At 39.0% G+C, this 26,127-nt stretch overlaps 1 protein-coding gene across 10 annotated transcripts in view; it reads right to left on the minus strand.

The window, feature by feature from the left end:
• Window positions 1-26,127, minus strand: part of dgki (diacylglycerol kinase, iota) — an 89,654-nt gene that overhangs the window by 25,483 nt on the left and 38,044 nt on the right. For 3 of the 10 annotated variants that reach the window (XM_034863860.1, XM_034863859.1, XM_034863858.1), the window contains exons 4-29: window positions 24,588-24,662; window positions 24,121-24,177; window positions 23,938-24,006; window positions 23,783-23,851; window positions 23,377-23,493; window positions 22,913-22,987; window positions 21,368-21,463; window positions 20,593-20,675; window positions 20,236-20,296; window positions 20,033-20,146; window positions 17,531-17,656; window positions 16,110-16,188; window positions 15,305-15,360; window positions 14,859-14,921; window positions 13,593-13,666; window positions 12,386-12,497; window positions 12,152-12,238; window positions 10,962-11,074; window positions 8,067-8,129; window positions 5,918-6,018; window positions 5,474-5,553; window positions 5,147-5,191; window positions 4,089-4,158; window positions 2,966-3,006; window positions 2,737-2,861; window positions 2,194-2,219 (exon numbers count right to left, since the gene is read on the minus strand). In XM_034863860.1, the coding sequence (XP_034719751.1) occupies window positions 2,194-2,219; window positions 2,737-2,861; window positions 2,966-3,006; window positions 4,089-4,158; window positions 5,147-5,191; window positions 5,474-5,553; window positions 5,918-6,018; window positions 8,067-8,129; window positions 10,962-11,074; window positions 12,152-12,238; window positions 12,386-12,497; window positions 13,593-13,666; window positions 14,859-14,921; window positions 15,305-15,360; window positions 16,110-16,188; window positions 17,531-17,656; window positions 20,033-20,146; window positions 20,236-20,296; window positions 20,593-20,675; window positions 21,368-21,463; window positions 22,913-22,987; window positions 23,377-23,493; window positions 23,783-23,851; window positions 23,938-24,006; window positions 24,121-24,177; window positions 24,588-24,662 (2,077 nt within the window). The remainder of the gene's footprint in view (window positions 1-2,193; window positions 2,220-2,736; window positions 2,862-2,965; window positions 3,007-4,088; window positions 4,159-5,146; window positions 5,192-5,473; window positions 5,554-5,917; window positions 6,019-8,066; window positions 8,130-10,961; window positions 11,075-12,151; window positions 12,239-12,385; window positions 12,498-13,592; window positions 13,667-14,858; window positions 14,922-15,304; window positions 15,361-16,109; window positions 16,189-17,530; window positions 17,657-20,032; window positions 20,147-20,235; window positions 20,297-20,592; window positions 20,676-21,367; window positions 21,464-22,912; window positions 22,988-23,376; window positions 23,494-23,782; window positions 23,852-23,937; window positions 24,007-24,120; window positions 24,178-24,587; window positions 24,663-26,127) is intronic. The other 7 variants (XM_034863863.1, XM_034863862.1, XM_034863861.1 and 4 more) reach the window with 7 other exon arrangements.

The raw sequence follows: 26,127 nt of genomic DNA on the forward strand, positions 1-26,127 counted from the left end.
CCGGGTTTATCACCAGGTTCACTCAGGTGTGTCAGCCAGGCCAATTATTCGAGAGTATGAAATGAAGAGCTGAGAGATAGTTCTTATTCTGTTTATTTCTTTGTTTTTCTTGTGTGAGTGAGATTGAGTGGGAGGGTAATTCTGAGTGTGGTTTTCTTCTCATTTACGCTCACTCTGAAGAAAGGTGTTGCTCACAACTACAATCCAACGGACTGACTGACTCTATCATACTGCTTATTAACTGTGTGACATCAGCTATAATATACAAACCAGCACGTGCTTTTGCTACCCTGTTACAAGCACTGAATAAACGGGAGGAAACGTGAAACATAAAGCACAATATGGTCAACTGTACTAAATAACAGCAACACTAATATAAGTTTGGGGCCTTTTCTACACTGTCAGGTGAGTGTCAAGCTAATTTTATTGTAGAAGAATATTTTAATTATCCAGAGCATCAAAGGCCTCTCAATAGCAAAGCTTAAAATACTTAGGGCCAGATGTACTAATGCTTTTGCGCCAACTTCAGCCATATTTGTTTCGTAACGTGCGCATAATAGCATGGGGAGGTATGTACAAACATGCCACACTGAGATACAAGGGCAGAGTGCCTGTCACACTTTTTCAGTTCAATCATTAAGTGTTACAGATTAAGCAGCCATGCAATATTACAGTTACTAGAATCTCCGACTCAGTGTTCACATTCCATTCCAGCAGTTGTTAAACTCCTCGTTGCATTACATAAAAACATATAATATTGGCATCAGGATCATTTCAAACAGTCATAGCATCAGCAGTGGGAATATTGCAGTCTACACTCAGCTGTATTACAGCACAAGTACTTAACACTTTGCTACAGCACACATACATTTCCCCACCACAATGCCGAAATAACACGCATCAAGCAGGATTTCTTTGATGAAGCCCATTCAAATGCGCTTTTAAATGTGCGCAATTGACAGTATAATGGGCCTAAAAAGGCGCTAATTAACAGATGAACTGGGGGTTTGGTAAATACAATGTACACTGATGTATCACAGTGTGCGCTTTCTACGGTTTGGCCATGGCGCTGATAACGCTACATTCGCAAATCTACGTACATCTAGCCCTTAATGTCAAAAATGACCTCAAAGTAACTCCTCAAAAACCTGTCTCAGCTTTGGCTTAAGTTGACCTGTAGTGTATGTGTGTTACAAACATTTATAGACCAAGATTATATTAGCTAGAGTTAGGAAGCTAGAGGGTACATAGTACATGATAGTGTAATCATGTGCAAAGCCACAGCACCAGTGACTCTGTGGTTTCCAAAGTTTTCAAAGATGCTGAGTCATTTTTGTATTTTTATGCATAATTTCTGTATGTATGTGTAACCTTTTCACTGCTTTCTGGAACCGAACTGTAGACCAATTTAAAGAACAAAGATAATGTAACAAACATGACAAAGACATTTTTCTGACTGAACATGAAATGTATGACATTATTTACACATAAGCAGAACAAGAGAACATAAAAGGATATTGTCAAGAGTCATCAGATCAATTTGTGAGTGTGGACTGAGCTGTTTATTTTCAGTGTGGCGGTTTAAAGTGGAGTCAAACCACAATGTAGACAAACATAAACATGTTGGGTCATGTGAGGATGAGGAATAGCAGGTTTATTAAACTGTGGTGACTCACAGGAATTACGATGACTTCTTACTGACACGAGACCAGGCCACCAGGCCACAGGAAATATCCTCCAACTTTCCCAGAACAGGTCTTGAGAGATCATTATTGTTATAATCATCATGAGCCTGAACATGGTGTTTAAAGAGATTATCACCCAGGTTTTTGTTTTTTTATTAAACATCTGCAAAGCCCTCAAGGGATGTTACGATTTAAGAAACACACTTCTTCTTCAAGCTGAAACAATTTCCTTTGACAGATATCCTTTGACGTGCATCATTTCTTATAGACAAACATACACAGAAATGGTTGATAGGAAGCTAAAAATGAAAGCAATCCAGCATCTTTCTGTATAAAAGTGAAACTTATCAATGAGGAAATAGTGAAATGTCATAATTCTGAAAGAGCTTTGACACTCTAACCACAAATACAAAAGGGGTGTGTGTGTGTGTGTGTGTGTGTGTGTGTGTGTGTGTGTGTGTGTGTGTGTGTGTGTGTGTGTATGTGTGTGTTTGTGTATGTATTCTACCTTGTTCCTCAGATGTCAGGGAAACACTGAAAATAAAAAAAAAAGGAAGTAGTGATTACTTCCTTTTGGTTCATTGTTCACTCTATATAGAATATGGATACTTTTACTCATTTTATACCCAAAAATTAAAAACATTTGCTGGTCCGGCGTCTCAATTGTGAGTATTTGGGACAATTAAGTAAAACTATAAAAGCTAAAAATCTTTACATCTGAGAAGCCAATATTAGAAACAATATGACTGTTTATGTTCAATTACTTTTCTCCTGGTTGACTCACTGATCGTTTTAGCATTATCCCAAGGTGTAAAAACACAAAATCCATGTTGTTCATACAGATTATTTGTAAAAATGTATGGGACAGTACATGTATCGCACTACAGTGTATCACACTGATTTATATAATTGTCAATCACTGCACATGCGTAGTGAGTATAAGTATCCATACATTTTTGATCTTCATGCTGCCATCCTGGTAAGGTCTCCCCTAAATGGGACTATATGAAGTTTAAAAAATGAAATGTGTCTTCTATATCTGCTCACGTACCCAGTTGTAGGCTCCACCACCAGATCAGGCATCCCCGTGGACGATCCCTGGCTCCCCATTGGTCCCTCGTGATCCAAGATATACACCTCGTCCTGACAGATCTCTGTCACAAAGTGAAGGTGCTCCTACAGACACACATGCATAAAGAACAGAGACATGTAATTCTATGCGAGCAGGTAAAGCCAATAAACATTTGAACTGTTACCAAAACAAATGAGCTAGTGTTTACCTGAGCCTTGTCGATGCGATAGAAGCGGAAAGCTGATGTGGCTGCAGAGCAGAGAAATACATGTCAATGGGAAACACTTGTAAAATATGCTAAGCAATGTATTTAACATCACTTTTACAGGAGCCATGATTCTCCAAATCCACAATTCAGCTTGACTTTTGATTTTAAGGTCACGATTTGATTCAATTTAAAAAAGAAGTTTCCAGCAGTGACACCCAAGATGCAATAAAAGCCACTGAATTGGGCGTCTGGATAGCTCAGTTGGTAGGGTGAGCACCCATATATAAAGGTTTACTCCTCGACGCAGCAGGCCCAAGTTCAACTCTGACCTAAGGCCCTTTGCTGCATGTCATGCCCCCCTCTCTCCCCTGTCATGTCTTCAGCTGTCCTGTAAATATAAAGGCCAAAAATGCCCCCCAAAATTAATTAAAAAATTTAAAAAAAAAGCCACTGTATGGCAGAAGGGTACTTTACATGATCTATTTGAGGGTCTCAGAATTTACAAGGTGAAATTAAATGCACCATGAGTTTAACAAGGTGCACCTGAATGCCTCATGAAGTCCTGTTGATGCACACACGTTTATCTTTCATTGTTTGTTTCCATAGGTCACAGGGAAGGCAAAATGTTTCCACACAGTGACTTCAAGGAAGAGGGAGGATTTGCAGTGCCAATGGAGTCTGGGGAAGGACACCTGCAGGCTAACCCGGGTCTTTAGCTGCATGCTACCAGCCGGTAAGCTAACGTTATGTTGTGTCTTAACGGACGTGCACGCGGGGGGGGGGAGACTGATCAATCAATTAAACTAAAGGCATGTCCCAATTATAATAATAACTTTATTCGTAAAGCTCTTCTCTTAATATAGTTACAAAAGACTAATACAAAAATACAGCAGAGAAGAAAGTTAATTTGTAGGAACGGTGAAAAGCACTGAAAGAAAATGAATGTGTTCACTGCACGAGACCTTCACCTGGTCCTCTGGGATTCAAGATTTTGATTAAGGGTCATCAGTGACAGCAACAATAAAAATGACTCAGTCTCTTTAAGTTTATTTTATTTATTTTTTGCATTTAGTTGTTTAAAAAAGTAAAATTTTCTCAAAATGTCAGTGTTTTATTTACTTACAATCCAAGAAGCTCCAGTTAGGAGAGAGTCTACTGCTTGAACTGGTCCGGGGGACGCCTCTGCTCTCATCCTGAGGACAGACATCAGACACTTATGATCTTCATCATCACGTTTATGATCAATAAACTCGGAGGAGAAGCGTTTTCATGGGAAAAGAAAGAATATGAAAGAGAAAAAATGAGTTTTTAAGTGCTTATTATTGAGCAGTTGAACAATCAATAACACAACAGAGACAATCAGGACAATGAGGCAGAGTATAGTGTGGTTTAGATTGGTGTTAAGGCCCTGACAGTCATCGGCAATTGGACAGTCTGCACTTCTGGCTGTCGGACTCAAATGACCAATCTGATTGGTAGAGTGCTAACCCAGAAACAACAAGCGGGAAGAGCATGACTAGAGTCTCTCAAAATCTGACAAAAATCTTTTAAACTGACCTTTGTTGATCTGAAAAGAAGACATCTTTAGCAACTGCATGGCCTATTTCTCGCTTAATTTTTTTTTTCAGAACAACGTTTTGGTGAACTATTTTAGTAAAATATGAGATTGTATTCTGAACAAGCCGCTATGACAGTATGGATTTGAATTTTGCATTTGTCCAATCAGCTGCCGTTGGCATACATCATCGCTTTGATGTGTTCCAAGGCACTTTCTTTGGCCAACTCGGTGAGGCACTCAGTCCGACTGGTGTCTCAGGGCCAATAGACCCACCAAAGCTATGGAAATTATTATAATATTACTGATTATATGTCCAAAACTGTGTTTAATTCCAGTGTGGTAAAGAGGACTCAGTCAGTCTGTAAACCTATTGTAAAACCTATATGTATTTAGCTTCAATTTGTAGATAAATTCCCCATGTGAAAAAGGGTGTGGTGTCCCCCAGAGTTTAAATTTTTATTCTTTATAACTACCATATAATTGTCAAAAATCCTTAAAATCGTGACACCAATTTTATCCAAAAAATTGATGCTATTTTAAATATGTAGCAAAAACCTTATGAAGCCGTCAAAACGGATAATAAACCAGCAATCACTGCAGAAAGACACCCAAAAGTGATATACCTGATAGTGCACTCTGTGGCCAGTAGATGGCGCCTGGTGTAAGTCCTAGCAAGCACAGCAGACAGGTTTCAAGGTTAACAAACAGCCAAAGCAATTACATCCAAAACTTTCACAGATGTTAGCTCGGTAAGTTTCCCACGAGAGACACACAGCTAAAGAGCAGCGCTTCATTCCCAGTGGTGTTGGTTTGCTTATCCATCTATAAATAAGGCTGAAAGCATCGTGAAATAATGATGGTGAGGAAGAAACAGCAGTGGAGAGAGAAAATAAGAAGAAAATCAAAGCAATGATGAGCATTAATGATGAAGACAAAAGGGGAAAACTTGCCTCTTGTAATCTGTCAATGTAGAGTCTGCATGTCTCCAGGTCGCAGTCCCCCCTCACCACCACAATGCCTACTGGGATGGCTGCAATGCACAAACACACACTTTAGAACATAACGCATTGAAAAAGTAGGTTCAACTGCATTTTTTCCTGCGCTCATTGGCATTTTATCATCTTGTTAGGTTGATATGGCAACAGTTTCTTCTTATTTACACATCCTGCAGTTACAGAGCAGCTGTTTGATTCATTTGGAGTTGTGTTTGTGCCCACTTGACAAATGTAAGTCTAAAATTAAATTAATAGAATCATGTTAATAATTGTTAACAATCATGCGATCCAATGTTTAAATAAAAACATTATAGCCACGTAAAAGGTTTTTTTTATTTCAGAGAGAACTTGCACGCACGCACGCATGCACGGACACACACACACAAACACACTGCTTACAGATGTCTCGTAGTCGTTCTTTGTCGTACTGCAGCCTGTCGTACTCCTGGAGGCTGATCCGATTCACTCGAAGACGCAAACGATCTGGAACTGCGTGAGGACTACAACATAAACACACACGCAATTCAGACGTGTCCAAACGTACAATAATAAGGATACACACATATTCATACATATACGCACAGACGCACACAGACACACGCATTACAAACCAAACTATGCAGCTTTTGCAACATATTTAATTCTTCATCCGTTGTGTTTTGAAGAAAGTTTTTTAACTGAGCTCAAAATTTCAAAGGTGTAAAATATAACTGAAGTTTTGCAAAAGTATTAAAAATAGTAAAAACATACGAGGCTTTGATATCCAGAATTCACACAACCCAGAATTCTGTGTTTGGGCTAACACATTTCAGTCAATGTTTGCCTTCAGCGAGGAGGGAGGTTGAATATTGACGGCTGAAACATGGTGCGTGATAAACAAAACTACAATGACCAAAACACTGTTGGTCACACAGCAGCTGTTACCCATCTACCCAGCCTCAAAAGCTCAAAATCTTACCTGCAAAGGAGCAAAAAGGGTATCAATTTAAAGTACATTAGCGCCACTTTTGTTCTTCACTGACACAAAATCATGAAAACAGTTTTTGTAAGGGAGAGCGTGGACATCAAGTGAGAGCCAAGGAGTGGTGCAGGTGTAATAAGCTCAGGGTGAGGTTAAAGGTAAAGGGACTACAGCGGGAAAAACATCAAGAGGCAGAAGCACATTCAGAAGAGGGCAAGCTTCAGTATGTTGCCACGCACACGCACACGCACACACACACACACACACACACACACACACTCTCGCTCTCTCTCTCTCGCTCTCTCTCTCCCCACGTAACAAAATCTCACATTGAACACAATACAACTCAACTTGGGTTCGACCAATACATTTTTTTTAAGCCAACACTGGAAAGTTTGTCGAGATTAAAGCTGCAAATATTATTTACTGCCATTCAGTAGTTATCACGTGTGAAGTAAGTTAGGAGGGTTTATGTAATAGCAAAATTTATAAAATACAAATGTTTGTTTGGGCATTTTTTATGTTCTACATTTGCCTAAAAGTCTGCTTAAAGGGGGAAATGAGAAATGATGAAAAAGAAAAGTTATGAAATAAAATAAAATACATTAAAAGGTGCTCCAGGCGATGTAACACATGTTTTAGGCTACAAAACTTGTTGTCACATACAGCAAATATGTCCTCACTAGCGAGCTGCCTGTCCCCAGAACACACTGTAAAACAATCACAAATACAAACTTTTATTGTAAGGGGCAAAGAGCTAAAACAATTAATTGATTGGTAAATTAAACCTGCATTCATTTTGATAATCGATTGATTGTTCAAGTCATTTTTGTACTGGTTCCATCATCTCAGTTGTGACGAAATGCTGCTTTTCTCTGTTTTATATTGTTATTAATTAAATATCCTTTGGGTTTTGGACTGTTGGTCGGACAAAACAATACATTTAAAAACAAAAGTCACCTTGGGCTCTGGGAACATTTGATGATCTTTTTTTTTAAACCTTCTGTCATTATTTTGACATTTTATAGACTAACTGATTAATCAAACTAAATACTTGATCACCTAATTGATTAATTAAATGATTACTGCATCCCTAAATGTGAGGATTCAAGGGTGTATTTGTCACATACACAAGTAATTCATGTAGTGAAGGTTTTCCTAGAATCAGGGGGAAAAAAGGGAAATGCAAATGATAGACATTTAAGATGAAAAAATGCATGTGTATAAATATATGTAAAATGTGCTAGATAAGGCCGAGGATAAGCAAATGTCACGGCAGATACAGTCAATAAAATGATGCTAAATGGGACTTTGGGAAACAAAGTTAGTATAAAACAAGAAATTCAATCAATGTAAAAGACGGTTTCAAGTGTTCATGTTATTAACCAAACAGCATTGTATCAGTGGTTAAAAAAAATGACTGGTTTCAGTATCATTAATGAAGTACTGGTTGAGCCCAAACAGACAAACGGTGACAACAGCAACATCAGTAGCAGCAACAGCAGCGGCGACTCATTCATTAATTCACGTACTCACTCATTCACAAACACACAGTTACATACAGTGACAAAGGGCTCAGGTACTTACACAGAGAAGGAGTCGGGAGGAGCAGAGAGGCGGCGCAGATCAGCTGCACACACCTTCTGAATACTATGGCCACACACACACACACACACACACACACACACACACACACACACACACACACACACACACACACACACACACACGAGAGGAGGAACATATAGTGGAAAGGAAGAAAGAAGAAGAGAAAGTGAGGAGAAGAAATAAGAGAGAAGGGAAGGGGGAGGGGAGGAAGAGGAGAAGCAAAGGAAAGAAGGAGAAAGGATAATGAAAGAGATGAGAAGGAGGAGGGGAAGTTGGAGAAGGAGACAATGAAAAAAGTGAAAATATAACAAGGAGAGAAGAAATGTGTGGTGAAAAAGGGGAAAAGAAAAAAGGGTGGAAAGAGACAAGAAAACGAGAGGAGAAGATGGGAGAGGAGACAGGAGAGGAGAGAAAATGAAAGAGAGGGCAGGGCAGGAGGAGACAGGGAAAGAAGGGAATGAGGAGATAAAACAGAAGTAGAGGAGTAAATATGATATAAAGAGGAAGGAAACAAAGGAAGGAAAAGAGAGAAGATAAACAAATAGAAATAATAAATATTCCAAAATTTCAGACGTGTGTTGACAAAAAGAAGAGGAGAAACCGGAGGAGGGACAGACGGAGAAAAGCACAGAGGTAAGTAGCCAAACATCGATAGCACGGCATACTGTAGCATAGCAGTGCATCAAGCAAAGACACTAGTTACTACAGCTACAGATAGTTATTAATATTTACTGTGTACTATAGCTGCTCGACTTTTACAAGAAAATAGACCCACAGATTTAAACAAAGAGATGTACATGGAGAAGTGTTAGTGCGACAGGGAGTGGTGGAGTGTTAGTTGCCAGATATAAGCAATGGGCCCTATTCACCAAACGTTCTGGAGAACAAATTTGTTCTTGAACCCCACTAACGCAGTTTTCCTGAAAATTCTGCCTTTCAACTCTTATTTGGGATTTGTTCTTTGGCTAAGAAAAGAATTTACGCACACTTGTGCACTCAAGAACACTCTTACGCACAACTTAGAGCTGAGATGTTTGTGCAAAACAACTAGTTTTACTAGTAGTTGTACCGTTTTTGTCCGTTGTAATGTAAAATTTTATATTTCTCTCCATTATCATTTTGTAACTGATTATTTTATTCATAATTATATGTTTGTTTGTTTTCATAAATACACACTACACGTAAGTACTCATTTGTAACGCACTTTGAATTGCCATTGTGTATGAATTGTGCTAGGCCTATATACTCTATGTGTACTGTATGCTCGATATACTCTAAATGAGTTCTGCACCCTTCTCTGGATATAGCGTTCACTGCATGAGGAACTGCATTCCCTCAATCGATTATTTGCTGCTTATCCACTGCTGACGCTACTAATGTATTGTTTGCATTTCGCTAACTTCTTGCAGAAGTACCTCCATTTCAGAATTACTAAACCTTTTCTTTCTTTTGGAGTCGAGGCGTCCACACTGTCCTGTCCACGTCTTTTCGACATGTCAAGTGTGCACACAGTGATGCCCTTTAATGGGCATAAACAAGGTGTTTACCTATGCTAGATAGAAGCAACAGGCATGAGCTTTCAGTTTTCCATTGGGATTCATCTTTCTAAAAATACTCTTAAGAACAATTCGGCTCTCTAAGCACACGTCATGAATCAGATGTAGACTTCTCTTAGAAACTTTCTTAAGAACAAATTTAAGAAAAAAACGTAGGAAGATATTGGTGAATGAGCCCATTGTTTTTATACAGCAGTGAAAAGTACATTTAAGTACAATTGTGACATACCTGTACGTTTTCTTGTGCAAGCATGTTCTTGACATACTGTTCTTTGTACTGTTTTCATGTTATGTTACATAATACTTTGATTCCACTACATTTCAGAGGGAAATACTGTACTTTTTACTACACTACATTTATTTGAGAGGGCAGATTAGCAGTTGTACTGCATTATATCATGTCTTTTTATATAAAAAGTAACTATACATATTATTCTATAATAATATAACACTTACATACAAGCATAATGAGTACTTTTGATAATTTAAGTTACATTTTCTGATACTCCTTTTAAATTTATGGACTTTGATGGAGTACATTTTGAATGTGGCAGTTCTATTTTTACTTAACTAAAGGATCTGAGGACTTCTTCCACCACTGCTGCTGCTTCCCCCCTGATAATAATCAATAAACGTCTCCTTTTATTCGTCTTCTAAGCTGACAAACCACACAGTATACCATGTCAAAGTGTGACTGGATATCTTCCTGGTACTTTTGTTTAGATTAAATTGAACATACTGTTCATTTCCCTCCTCTGATTGTGGTTTGGCGAGCTGAAAGGAGAGGAGTTAATGTCAGCTCCCACTAAACAGATTGTATGACTCACTCCATGCAACCAGGGCTTTTAAAACGATGCATGACTAGTTCTTCTCTGTGTGTGTGTGTGTGTGTGTGTGTGTGCACCAGATGTTGCTGTGATTAATCTGGAGTCCAGTGAGATGTTTGTTTTGGAAGTTGCATGTATGTACCTTTGATTCTAGCATGGAGGAAGCTTTTTTTGACCAAGGTCATTAAAAACCAAACCACTCCTAAACACCATCTCAGAGCGAGGCTATAGACTATTTGTTTTCATATTTGGCAGCTTAGGACACATACACACACACAGGCTGGTTGTAAGAGGGCTTGGGATGCTTGGGATGCCCAGAAAGAGTGCTAAACAGCTAGCTAAGTACTGTGCTCTGTCTGCTATTGTAGGTATGTATGTGTGTATGTATTTAACTGCATCTTCGACTGGACTTAAATAAATTGTTAAAATGTTGTGTGTGTCTGTGTGTGTGTGTGTGTGTGTGTGTGTGTGTGTGTGTGTGTGAGACTCACTCATTGAGCAGGGGCACAGATGTGCGTCTCTTACTCTTCTGGACCATGTTGGCTTGATTTCGAAGGGAGATTCGAAGAGTGGAGGGAGCCAGTCGACACGGCTCACCGTCCACCTACATGCACACACAATGACACAGAAAACACAACATTTGGTCAATTTCAGAATCGATGCTAATACAATACCAATATGATACGATACTTTCTCTGCACCTTAGTTTGGGGGTAAGAAACATGTTTTTCCAGAGAAAGAAAGAGTAAAAATGTGCATCAGGAAATCGTTTTACTTCAGTGCAAAGCAGAATTAACCAAATTAAAGATCTTTGTGCGCACAGTTAGTTACAGTACATTACAACTAGCTAGACAGTAAAAAAAGAGAAGTTTAAGGGTCTCCCTAAAGAGAAATGTCTTTGTTATGTGATTCGGATGGAAGACCATTTTTTGTTTTATTGATCATTAAATGAAAAGATCCCGAGTAGAATTCAGACCGCTATGCGACTGCTTTTCTGAGTGGGTCCCTGTTTTGTTTATCTTGTGCATGTGTGTGTACTTTCCATTTTTATTTCCATGTCATGTGTTGTGTGAAATGTAATTTTGGAGCTGTCAAAAGCCTCTACATCATAAGAGCAAAACAGTTTGAAAGACTGCAGTGAAAATAAGTTCTAGGTTTTGCTCATGCCGTTGTATAACAATAATGATTATTAATAGTAGTTTTGTGAGGTTGACAGATAATTCATTGTGTATGCCCAAACATAGATGATGAACACTGTTTAAATCTTACTTTTAACCTTGTATTAGGCTACTCGGATTCTTCACTGGGCGCGTCTGGGCTGCGTTCCGTTTTTGTTCCGTTGATACTCTCCTTGTTTCCTTTCCTGCCCGAACCCCCCGCGACTCGTGTGAAAATAGACCTGGCGAGTATGTTTAGCGACGTGGGGAGGCTACTGGAACCCACCTGTGGCGCGGCTGGTTGATTACCAAGCATTGAAATAAATGGCAGGGATTGCTTGCGGGGGGCCGCAGCGCCTCCGGAACGCAGCGCAGGCGCACCCGGTGGAAAAAAGGAGTTATTCTTCTGGTTCAAAAAAGTAGTTCCATCTCATCTTGTTCTACTCTTTATTGCTGTAAGTTGTACATAATAACACAATAAATACAGTCACTGAACAGTCTAATAATTTGGCACGTGTACTCACCTGAACAGGTACAGTCTTGAAGGTAGTAAGGACGACTTCTCTGCACTGGTGCAGTCTCTCTCCATGACCGCCGACCTGTAGTGCGGCCTGGTGGACAAGATCGAGACTTACACACAAAATAACAGGAGAGCCGACGTTTATGTGCACAAAAACATACCACATATTTTCTTTTTCCATGCCACCTCTGCTTTATTCTGTATTTATTTTTCTTGTCTAACCCCGTGTTTCTCTTACCAATGAGGCCATGGTGAAGCCAATAACCTCGATGCAGCCGTCGTCGTGACGCTGCGGTTCAAAGTCCCGGTGGTCGCCTGTGTTTCCCCACGGCGTGGTGCCAGCACAGTACCTACGCACACAAGGACATAAGCACACACAAAAAAATCAAATATGCAACCTCTTAGTTCAGTAAAACAACTAAAGCGTCACTGGACGTTATTGTTTTATTTTTTACTTCCACATATTTGCCATCAGATCGGATGCTTTTCAGTCAGAATCATGTTTCCTTTTGACGATACAAGTTTTCCCTGACCCTAGGTATTGAATTTGTTTTCATAAAAAACTGTAACAATTCAAAATGTTGCTGTACAATTACTTGGATCAGAAATAATTGTGTTTAATAATAATGTTATCTCTTTCAGTCATATTTAAAAAATCCCAGAATAGGCAATATGTTTTGGTTATATTAGTGTCATGTGACCAATATAATATAATAACATAAATATAAGTACACACCCTATGAAGTAAATCATGCCTCTTTATTATCCTAGAACGTTGTATTTGTTTTCTTAAATAAACACAGAATTGAATTGAATAGGCATAACAGACTTGCCCCTTATTCAATGTTAGCAAATAATTGCGATTAGACAATTACGTTATGATTGCTACAGGTCTATTTTCAATACTTTGATGTTTGACTTGAGAATACTAAACCTCCAGGGAACCCTGACAGAGACCTCCTGCTCCCGCACTAATGAGCTACTAACCCACAATGTTCATTTACTCAAACGTGAAACACTGAGAAATTATAATTAGGTTGAATATGAGCGCATGAAATTATCCCAATGAAATATGTTAGAAAGTTTGATGCCGCTGACAGTCTGATGTTCAGTTTAGCAGCCAGGATAATGTAATGTATATCCGTCCAATCTAATAGAAATAAAGAAGTATGGAGGACACAATGTCACATTATTAATTGTACATCTATTAAAATAAGTCCTTTTCCAAGCTCTGTGACGGTTGGTGTATGAAATTGATTTTTACCCTGTATGATTGTCCTTTTACCGATTATGATTCTCAGATTTAGCTCTTAAGTTGGCTTGCTTTGTCCTTATTTTTTAAATTTTACTTCACTAGAACTCTTTAGTAATAAAAAACACGTCAAGTAAAAGAGGCAACAGTGCAACCAAACTCTAAAGAGTATCATGGACTCTGTTTGACCTACCTGGGAATGTTTAGAAACACAATGCACTGAAACTTCAGCTCCTGGATCTTGGCTGTTAGATCGGTACCATCACACTGAGAAAGACAGAGACAGAAGTTTAGACACAGAGGCAAAGAAAGTCAAAATCATAAGTTGTGGCTTCGACCTGTGGTTTATAAAATGGTGTACATGCACTTGTGTATCAAGTTCTTTTGACTGTACCAAACAAGTGATTTTTACTCTCAGATCCTTCTTTTTTTTATTTTTACACGGCGCATCAACCTTCACTCTTAGTTCTCAGTTTTCCTTCTCAGTTTGAATGCGCTTGGTCTTAAACTTGTGATGTGAAGGAGAAGAAAGTGATTGACGCAGGTCAAAGGTGGTGTGTCAGACCTGCCTACTCAAGGACGCCCTAGAGGAGTTGTTGCAGCAACAAGGAATGTAGAAAATTATGGAATTTTTCAGCAAGGATGCAAACAAAGCATATTATTTTATGTTCAGCAGAATAAAATGTTTACTGAAATGCCTGCTATAAGTCTGGTGATATATTAAATTGTTCTTATTGTCAACAAACCACATGAAAAGACTAAAACCAACAATGAATTGATTCTGTGTGTGTGTGTGTCTATCCAAAGCCTGATTTATCGTCTTCCTCTGTGCCACAGAGCTCCATTGTTGCCCATAAACTATTAAAAACATCAATAAGCCACACTGTGGTAACTGGGTAACATGTCCCTTCATTAACACACACACACACATACACACCCACACCCACACACCCACACACACACCCACACACACACACACGCACACGCACACGCACACTAGTTTATTCTGACTCAATCCCACAGACACCGTCCTGCTGCCAAAAATACTCACTAAAGCACCAAATGTGGATTAGTCCACCACTGATAATAGTCCCCTACAAATCCACAATTCCCTCCTTTGTGTGATTAAACTACAGTGACCAGGTGTGTAGGAAATTCTGAGTATTAAAAAAAAGAAAAGAATTAAACGTTAAAATTGCATTTGGGAATTTGTTGTTTGGACATTTTCTAGACTATTAATGAAAGAAACAGTCAGCAGAATTGATAATGAAAATGATTGTAAGCTGCTCTAATGCGGAGATCAGTGGCTGTGGTAAGGTTTCAATGTCTTGGCGAAGGGCACTATAGCACGGCGGATGTTAAAAGAGGACTCGGACGACTTTTTTTAATCACCCGGCCGACCTGCTGCCCAGACATGTCGACATGGAAAACAATACAGGCCGAGCGTGTCAACACTCACCACCACTCTGACGTGCTTGGACAAGTCCCTTGAGCTTCTCTGGAGGAAATCTGAGAATGCAGCCTGCACAAACACACACACACACACACACACGCACACACACAGACACACACACACACACACGCACACGCAAAAACACACAGAAAAGGCCCAATCAAACAAAATTACAGTTCATTACATTTCCCTCATTAAAAAGAGATAACTCCCCTGCATGCTTCCTCTCCAACTCCCACCCATCATTTATTCTTCACATCTCTCACCCTATACAGAATAGCTGCAGGTTTCAAATGGTTACAATGAAGATTATCTGTTCAAAGCTTTAGATTTGAATCCGAAGAAGCCGGACAAATAATTAATTTCTTAATGAACATTGCTAATCAAGACAATCTTCTTCTGAGTTTCTGAGTGTGAATGTGCACGTGCAACAAGTCAAGTGGGACACTCACTCCTGCATAGAACATCTTGTTGCGGAAGCGACTGTTAAACTTTTCTGGGTTGGCCTCTGGAAAGACACAATCAGAATACATTAAACATGCAAAACAACACAGAGAATCTGACTCATTTGTACATGTCTGCATGCCCTGAATGTGTCCTTTTAAATGATTTATTTCATTCTGCTCATCTTTCACGATGCATATGATACATTAAAGGTCCCACGGCATGAAAATTTCACTATATGAGATTTCTTTTAACATTAATATGCATTTCCCCAGCCTGCCTATGGTCCCCCAGTGGCTAGAAATGGCGATATGTGTAAACTGAGCCCTGGTTATCCTGCTCTGCCTTTGAGAAAATGAAAGCTCAGAGGGGCCGATCTGGAATCTTGCTCCTTATGATGTCATAAAAGGCAAGGTTGCCTCCCCTTTCTCTGCTTTGCCGGAGAGAATTTTGCCCACCCATAAGAGAGAGACATCATGGCGATCACGAGTGGCAGTTGGTCCAGGCCACACCCCCAACCTCCACCTTGCCCCCCTCCCCCGCCTTAAAAGCTACAGACTCAGAAATGGCACGTCCTAAGTAGAGTTCATTGTGGGACTGGCTCTAGTGGCTGTAATTCTGCACCAAGGCTACATTTTGGAAAAGAGACTTCAAATATGGCATTAGGGGACCACTAAGGTCTATATAAAAGCAGTCAAAGAGCACCATGTCATGGGACCTTTAATGGGAAAGAGGAGGATTTGATGCAGTATGAATAGAGTTAATACATGATGAAATGTCAAACCAAAAGACATGAAAATAGATTTCACCAACCTCTGGACTCATGGAACTCCAGGGTGACGTGAGCATCGAAGCCCAGGCTGAAGTAGTTGTTAAACACATTCAGAGGCAGCTGGGGACACAGGAAAATATATTCAAGTGAGTATGTTTGCATAAATACTGCACAATTTATTCTCATAGAAAGCTCATATCTCTAATGAAGACATTTATGTAAACAGTACAGTACATTAAAATGCAAATACAGAAATCTGCATGTTCTGTACACATTACTTTCACAAAACACATTTCTATATGGAGTTTAACCTCTGCCAGACTAACAGTAATTTTACCACTTGTCTCAGGGTTCACCAACCTGTTGACTGCAATAGACCTGTCGATCTTTATGGAAATTGATCAAAAAGGATTTTCCCTTCAAAAAGTAATATTTGACTGCTTCTGTGGTGCAAGGTGACTGCAAAGTGACAACTTCCTGCTGCTCTTGTTTCATAGTAAAGTCACTCAGACCTTTACTGTGAGGCTGCTACATAATATGCATTGTATTTGTCATTTAAGTTAGTAGGTTCACTGCTTTTATATGTTATTACTTTGTATACAAAACAAGAGATTTTCTTCTCTCCAGGATAACGAGTCTAAATATTACAGGCAAATCATTAAAATAACTTTTTTGATCACCAGCCAATATGGTTAGTAGGTTTTTTAAGTTACCAGCTAGCAAGATTTTCCAATTATAATTTTTTTCCCTAATTAAGTTTTTATTTCAGCTCCTCTGTTTTGTCTTGAGCCGTTCTGTTTGTCTTTTCTGTTTCAGCTTAGCTTGTAACCAATAACACACATGCTAGGCACATTTCCAAATGGTTGTATGACATGTCACGAGATAGTGTTGATGGGAAATGTAGGATTAGTACTACAAGCAGGGTTGCCAGATAAAGACTACATTTCCATGCCAAACACACAGAAAACCGCCCAAATTTCTTGGCGAAAAAACAGATAAATCTGGCAACTTGTCGCATTGTTTCTGCACCCTGCAGATTCAAACAGACGCAGTGTTCTTTGCTTCATTTATCACCAGCCAAATTGGCTAGTAACTTTACAATGTTACGCACAGAAATTAATGTTTCCCCACATTTGGGGGTTGGCGGGTGTCAATTTAAAGCCCTGAGTACAGGGATGAGATGCACCGAAAGAAACACTGTGCTGGTTAGATGAACCGCAGGAAATACACTATTGTAGACAGTAATGCAATGTGCAACGGCCCCCTGTCTCTTGAAAGATGCTATGGTAAAGTTCTTCGCATAGTGGCTTCAACTAGAGCCTTGTTCAAACAAAGTCTTCACCCTCAAATAAATGGATAACCTTAAAGTGTCCTCATAGGCCGTTTCTCAATCCCCACAATGTGATTAATCCAACTCCAAACACACATACTGTAAACCCTAATCGCCAAGCGGATTTCTGACCTTCTGTGTGCCCTCCTCTTGCTGCGCAGCACCTTTCTCTACTAGAAGGTTCCACCTGTCCAGCTGCACCACTGTACCGTCCTCCACATAACATAAAACCTTGGACACTGGCTCATCTGTGTAACCCTGCAGAGGAAAACAAACAAATGTACAGTCAGCACAAGAGGGGACCAAATGAAAGGAGATGGTAGGAGAGGGAAGCAAAAGGAAGGAGAGGAAAGGAAAGGAATGGAGAGAAAAGCAAACAAGTGGTAAGGAGAGGAAAGGGTAGGAGAGGGAAGCAGAGGGAAAGGAAAGGAGAGGAAAAGAAACACAAATAGAGGAAAGGAGTAAGGAGAAGAAAAGAGATGAAACAGAGAGATAATGGTAGGAGCTGAAAGCAAAGTAAAGGAGAGGAAACAAAGGAAAATAGAGGAAAGGGTAGGAAAGGCAAGCAAAGAAAGGAGAGGAAAAGGTAGGTGAAGAGAGGAATTAAAAGGAACGGGATGATACAGGGAAGAAAGGGTAGGAAAGGAAATTAAAGGGATGGGAAAAAACAGAAAGAAACAACAGAGACAGAGTGGATAATAAAAAACCTGCAGTCAGAAACACCCTGTGAAATATAGGACAAAAAGGACACGCTAATTACACACATGGTAGATGTGAATTCTCAGCTCGGCCCTTGTTCAAAGCATCGACCTCTCTCTGTATCAGGACCTTTTCTGCATTATACTCCAGGAATGCTGTCAAAGTCATTCCCACGTCCTTGGTCCCTCATTCCCCATGCAGAGACTGCAAGTGATAGTAAACTACTAGCTAGGCTGTCTATGAAGTAAATAATATTTGGTTTAATCACCTTACCTCAAAAAAAGTCTCCCTAAAACTTTAAGTATAAGAGTAAATCCAATAATCCTATATGATATAAACCAGTTCATGTAGCACATATAATAAAGCAATAAGATAATGCATCTTGATATGGGTTTATAGTGATAAATCATTTAATATTACCGGTAAATAATGTAAAATAACTGAAAAACCATTGCAGGTCTTGACTGAGACTTTTGACTCATGCAGAGAGATCTTTGGTGTATTATTATCGCTACAAGCCCACATAACGGGTCAAAAGAAAAGCCTATGGTGGTTGCTTGTAAAGGTCTCTTCTTCTGTGTTATGGAACAGTTATGCAATTTGTGTGTGTGTGTGTGTCAAGGGGGGCAGATTCTGGATGCTTTAGTGCTTCACCTCATTTTAGTAACTACAATTCAGAGCTCAACGGGCCTCGTACAAGAGGATGATATTATTATATTTCACTTTAAGTTTTTTTGCCATTTAGTCTTGGGCACCCTGGCCTTTATTAAAAAAAAGAGAAAAAAGTTGGGGGGTTTTTGTCACTTCTGGTCGCCTACTGTATGACCAGTAGAGTAGCACTGGTGCTGACGTGCTGCAGAGGTTTGATGATGGTATAGTGTAATTCAAATGTAAATGAAAATACTAATAACACAGAACGGAGACAGAATCGAATTAAGTGAAGGGAACGGTCTATACTGACTGTCATCTTTAATTGTTGTGCTGTGCCTTGGAGAGGTCAGACAGTGGCTAAATGTCAGGGTTAGGAGGAAGCGTAGCGCAGGAAGAACAGTGTCGCAGACTTCCCGGAATGTGGGCAAGTTGTTTTGTTAATCCCAGAGGTGTCTGTGAGGTAAATATTGAGTTTATATTAATATATAAATATTTGTCCATAATTTACACTTATCAGATTTTTTCTTTTCTTTTAAATTTGTCTACACTATACCTTAGTTTTTTTAGATACCTTTATTTGACTGTAAATATTAATAAAGTACTTTAAATTCACACATTTCTATTTAAGTTGTGTTGGAATTGCTGGCATTGTCATTAGGGGCCGTGCAGCAGAGCTGCGTGGACCTTACTGTATTTGCAAGTATTATTATTATTCTCCCTAAGAAATCCATGTTCCCATGCCTAAAAACTCCCCAAAACTTTGCACACAAATCCAGTCCTATGTCAAACCGAGTGAAAACAAGTGCTATTTGTGTTAATAATCCTTATGGAGGCGCTGCAACATCCATCTAAAATTAGAAACTTTTAAAAATCCATAACAAATCAACCGTACATGCTACAACGTTGCAACTTAGGTCAAACTGTAGCCCCAATAGAGTATAAAACTATCCTCTGCTTTTACCCAGTAGCAATGTTGAAGTCCTTTACTCTACTTTTTGCAAAAAACTGCTAAACTTGTTTAACTTATCTCCTCCCACAGAAACTTTATCTGTGTACTGTTCTTTGCAAAAATAGCATTCAGATTTTTGATTTCATTTTATTCTCCTCCTCTCCTTTTCTTAATATTGTTACACTTTCATCTAACTTATTTTAATCATGATGTGGATGAATGACCCAAACTCATTCATGTCACTAAACAGACAAAACAGACTATTGTGAATGAGTTAACACAGGCAGGAGAAGCAACTACGTCCTGCCGCTCAGAAGTCAAGGCTAGGAACTCACCCCACCCCAGTTGAGCGTCCTGGCGAGGTCATTTCCTGTTCCCAGAGGAAGAACAGCGACCGGAGGCTGGGGGTTCATCTGAAGCTCATCTAGAGTGGACAGGATCCAACCCACCTACAGAGAGACATGCACAGAAAGTATAAGCAGTGATTCAGAGCAGGATACACTCAAGAGAAATAGATTATAAGAGAACAGAGTCTTACCGTGCCGTCCCCTCCGCAGGCAAGGATCCTCAGATTTGGCACTTTCCGATACAACTCCAACCTGACAATTTCACACAAAGTACACAAATCAGTGAGTGATTGGTCCAAGTTTCAGGAAAATTGCTCGACCCATGAGCAGAGCATTTGAATAAAAGAGGATAAGGATATCATTTAAATGGTCCTAAAAAAAAAACTCTGTTTCTCTGTAGTTGTGTTCTTTACACATTCATGAATTACAAAACGTCAGTCAGTCTATTTCAGTGCGTCAAAGTCAGAATGTCATGCTGACTGTGACCCAATGTGAGGAGGGTGAATTGTAAAAAATGCACCACACAATCTGCACAAAAGGGTACTTACGCCTCTCGCAGCCCCCCCTGTGACAGGTCAAAGACTTGTCGAGGGTTTAGAATCCACATGAACATCTGTAACACCTTGGCACCCTACAGGGAGATGATGAGAAATTCACAGTAAGGGTTTTATTTATAACAACTTGACAAGGACATTAACAAGTGTACAATCTTAAACCCTAATGACAGCATTGCTTTTGTTGGAGCCGATCCTATAATTGTGTTTACAACCAAAACATCATTTAAAATCCAGTATGATGTTATCATGATAATAACGAAGTTAACTCAGGTTATTTGATCAAACTAATCTTGTTTGAACTGACATCTTCCTAATTAAATGTTCTATCGCTGAAAACTGGCAGATTGTAATAACTCTTGAAGGCTCAAATAGCCTGATGAAGGCTTTTATACCATAAATAAATTAAATAAATCAGCCAGTGACACCCTGTTGAGACCCGTACAGCGGAGGCGTAAATTAATAAAAGACAATCATCATTTATTAAAATCTGATGTCATGATGCAAGATTGTGCTGATATTTATTGTATGACAGTGTTCAGTAGAAAGGCTGTTAGGTTGTTAAAAATTGGGGTCAAACTATTTTTATTACCGCAAGGAAAAGGATTTATGGACAATGTAGTGCTGTATGTAACTGGTTGGAATAACCAGGATGCATATAAAATACAAGTATGAGTATAAATTATGTTACAGGAAGGTCCTCAAAGACCCTGCCCCAGTTCAAAGCTTAAAGGTATCTCAAACAGATAAATAAAAAACATTTTCTGACCTGGTTGCCTCCACTTTTGGGGTTGACAAAAACCAAGATAGGCTTCAGGAGAGGGGACGGGAGAGGCTTCAACATGAACGGACGCCATTTAGACTCCTAAAGAAAGAAAAAGACAGAAAAGGTTAGACGAAGAAAGATGTGCAAAAAGTGGAAAAATAAAGCATGTAATCCGAAATGTTGAAACGATTAGTCAATTAGTAAGTGAAGAGAAAATGAATCCTCAACTAGTTTGATTCACGCTCTTTTTCAACCAACAGTCAGATGTGACGTTAGTTAAAGTGAAAGTGAAAGGCGCCTTATTTTGTTATTAGATGATATCTAGATGATTAGATGATTAGATGTTCCAGATGGTTAATGTAATACACTTTGCATATATATATATATATATATATATCCTAATGTTAGTTTTGTGTGCTCCTTCACAACAAAGACAACTGAAGCAGAGAGAGAAAGAGCTTAAAGAAGCAGCTAAAAGATCTGAAACGTTGCAGAGCTGTGAGAGAAGCATCTGATAATGTCAAACAACCATCCTACATTATTCATTTAATGTGAAGTTGGCCTATTTTATCAGAAGCATTTTCTATAAGTTGGAGTAGGATAAAAACTTATTAAAACAAGTCATCACTTAATAATAAATACACAGTAAATTGTGTCTGTGCCGTGTTTAGCATTGTGAATTACTTATTATTTTATGTAAAAAGTTCCAGTCGAGTAAAATACTTTCACTAGCTGTAGTCTTGTAATTGTTCTTTATAAAATACATATACAGTACATAAACATTATTTATGGTGCCAAATCGTAACAGTTATCTCAACCAGAATCCCCGAGAGCAGCCACAGTCTAAAGGTCAACTGGCTGCCCTAGTGTCAGTGTCAGTGTTTAAGCAGTGAAAAGAACAGTAGACTGTAGAAACCGTCTTTTTCCAGATTAGAGCAATGGTCCCTTCCAATGTCTGTGCATGTCCCTGTATCTCAATTCAATTGTGATACTACATACAGTATATCCATTTCAGGAATACATAGTGACTCCACAATTTCAACTTGTTACTACTTGGCCTTTAAAAATATTTCCTAAATGAGTCCAAATTCATTTATCCATTCTTTATCCATTGCAATAATAGATGGTGATGCTATAAATAGGAGGAGAGTGCGGGATAATCAATGAATTGACATTTATCAAATAAAATTGCCAAACTTCCAAAAAAAATTGGGATTGCAATGAGTAAACAATAAATTGAATAATTATTTTAATAAACCTGATTAATGATGATTAAAGAAGTAGCACTACCTAGTAATACATTCACACAAAACATTAATCCAGGTTTGTTGAAGTTCGCTGATCTATGTTGTCAAAGTATGTGGCCCACCTCCTGCGGTCCGGTTACTTTTATTTATTTAGTTGAATAAATCATAATCAGAAACACATGTTAAGACAGTGAGGACATTATGAGTAGAAACTAAAACTAATTAGTCTGACCAGCTGAGAGGAAAATATAAATCTGAAGCGTGTGCACTAATATTCAGTCCCTGTCACAGTATTACTTACATCCAGCCCCTTCTTGCTTGTCCTTCGTTTGAAAGATGTCCGCTTTTTTCTCCTGGCAGAGTTCTTAAGTGAGCTCTAGGGTAAAAAAAACACACACACGCAAAGTTCAGTGGTTAGTTCACTGTCACTCCCCATGTCCCTTGTGATGTTTATCAAGAGTGCAAGCATGTGATGTGACTGGAAAACGTGTGTGTGTGTGGTGTGACAGAGAGACAAACCCTCCTGCAGACAGTTCAGACATGTGTCAGCTCATATCACATCTTGCACACACACGCACACACACACACACACACAGTTTTTGACACATACCTTTAAGAGTTAGTTATTAAGAGTAAATTTAGATCCAACAAAGTCGTTTCGCATTACTGTCAAAAAATGACAGCTAGGGAATTTTATCAACCAGAGGACTGACTAGTGAGGGGTCTGTAATGGAAGTGTGTGTGTGTGTGTGTGTGTGTGTGCACCTGTGGTTTCCTAACTTTGATGATCCAGGACGGTGGGACTATGACTCCAGCGTGAGCCCCCAGTGAACATGGCTCCTCAATCTGGTGCAGCATGAAACACGTAACCTTATTGTGGAACTGCAACAAAAAACACACTCCTTGTTTTATAATTATCCTATGAACCAATTAATTTGTATCAAAGACAAAGTTACATCTGAGCCACAACTATGCCTCTTACAAGGTAATTTCAACCAAATGACAAATAGATAGGATAACATACATTTCAACTGAAGTACAGAAACACTGTAACACTCTGTATTTAAGATTATTTTGATGGAACTAAACACTTCTATAGTGAAGTCTAATGGGAGTGAAATTGTGATTTTTATACTTGAGGTTGAATAAATACAGAGGAAGAATAACTTACTGCCTGTTTACACCAGGAACAACTGATGGCGATGATTTCTTTACTGTGGAAGAACTTCTGTTGAAAACTCTGCAGAAACAGACAGAAAGGTATATACAATAACTGTAAACAACATTTGTGTGTTTGTGTGTTTGTGTGTGTGTGTGTACACTAACCTTTCCACACTGTCGACATTTCCCATCCTGTCTTCGTCTGTGAACCCAGTGATGCCTCAGTATGTTCTGCTGTTAGAGGAAGAAATGCTACATGTTCACATTTTTTCTCTTCACACACAGTGTAAACAGGATCCGTAAAAATACTTCTTCTCTCACATGTACAAAGTCACGCGACACACTTACATCTCGGAGGCACCGGGTTCCACCCTCTCTGAAGGTTGGCTTACATCGGAAGTTAATCTAAAGGGGGACAGAAAAGCAAAGACAAAAGAACTGATATGCTGAGGTTAAATTCAATCGGACTACAATGACATTTTAATAATGAACATAATGGGCCCTATTTTAACGATCTTGCAAAGACCTCCCCCAGCCCTGATTGTTGCATCTTAACAGGGAGGGTTGGATTTTTGCAAATCACACTTAGGCTGTAGGGGGTGCCAGAGGAGCTGTATTTTTTTTAAATGACCAGCTTCATGTAGTTCAAACATAGGCTTAGTTTTGATAAATATGAAAGAAAGTTAGTTTTAGAAGTTTTACCTACTGCACCTTTAAATGATAGTATGCCCAGCCATTGCATGTAAATGTAAGATTAGTTGTGTGGTACTATGTGTGTCTGTGTGTGCGTGTGTGTGTGTGTGAGTGTGTTGTACCTTTTCTAGTTGCTCTATACAGCCAGAGTGAACAACGATCTTACAGACAGCACATTTCCTCCTGGGGGCTGACTTCTTAAAGGAGAAAACAGACACACAGAACAGAGGGGGGGTGAGATACTCAGCATCAGCAACACACACAAGACATACACAAGCAGCATACAGGGATGCATTGCACACTGATGATACGTCCCTGTTACACACAGTGAAACTCACACACGGATACACACAGTGATGTGTTCAAGGAGCCCGACCATTTTGCTTCTCTTTCCATTCAGGTATTAAGGTATATCTGGTTTGTTGAATGTAAAAAAAACAAAAGGGCATAGAAAAAAAGATATAACAAATGAATTACTGAGCTTTACATATGCTGTTAAACTGATTTTTTTCACCTTTGAAGTGAGCCAGGCTAGCTGTTTCAACCTGTTTCCAATATTTATGCTAAGCTAAGCTAACCAGCTGCTGGCTCTAGCTTGTACAGATACTCTAATCTGTCAGTGGTATCAGTCTTCTTGTCTAACTTGGCACAAAAGCAAATATGCATAATCCCAAAATGTTAACGTTTTGCTTACATTATTGGGCAAAACATACTATTTTTAAGTAAACATGGCTAAATAAAACAATAAATATGCAGGTGTTAGATGGCTCAGAGATAGCCCATGTAATTTGGGTTTGGCAACAACTCAGCAAATATTCCAGATGACAAAGTGCTGTTTGTCTTCAATGAATAATATTGCTCTGCTACCCTTGCTCTTACAACATGCAAACCACTCATTATGTGTAAATAATATGACAGCTGATAATGGAGTGGTCTCCAGTCAATGGGTTCACTCTGCCACAGTCTCACAATACAAAAAACAGCCTGTAACTCTCATAGTAGATCTATTTATTTGATTAGGACAATTCACATTAATCAAAATATCTGTAAATGCACCAGTAATAGCCAGTCGGCGAATTTTCAACTCTGGTCCTAGTTACCCAGCATGCAAGCTGACAAAATCCTTAATCATCTCCTCATATCTCATTGGTTAGCAGCTTAGTATGTTCTCACAGTGCAAAAGAGCCAGCACAAAACCCTCTTAACACAAAATACATCCTGTAAGCAAGCAAGATGTTCTTTTTTTAAATCTTCTGACTGATAACATGTAGGGGGGTGATGGCTCTTGGACAAGTAAATTGCAAAGGCGTCAATGGAGGAAAGTTTTTTTTTGTAGCTATTTGCAAGCTGATAGAAATCTTAATCATCTCCTATTGTTTTGGGGGGTTACATAATCACAATCATGGAGTTAAATGAGTTGGTTGGCAGACCGCAAAAAGAAATAACGTCAGCAATTCAAGTAATTCAAAAAAGTCTTTAAAGGCCAGAAAAAAGAAAAAAAGGATGACACTATAGCGTATTACAGATTGCATAATTACCTAAGAAGCAGTGTTTAGAGGTTTGACTCTAGTGTTACAGTTTGTATAGTCTCAGGGAGTGAGCATGGGCTGCAAAGACATTCAACACACTGGTGATGTTTGAGTGCTTACACACACTCAATCC

This window comes from Etheostoma cragini, chromosome 23 (assembly GCF_013103735.1).
Source record: "Etheostoma cragini isolate CJK2018 chromosome 23, CSU_Ecrag_1.0, whole genome shotgun sequence".
In the NCBI taxonomy this organism is placed as follows: Eukaryota; Metazoa; Chordata; class Actinopteri; order Perciformes; family Percidae; genus Etheostoma; species Etheostoma cragini.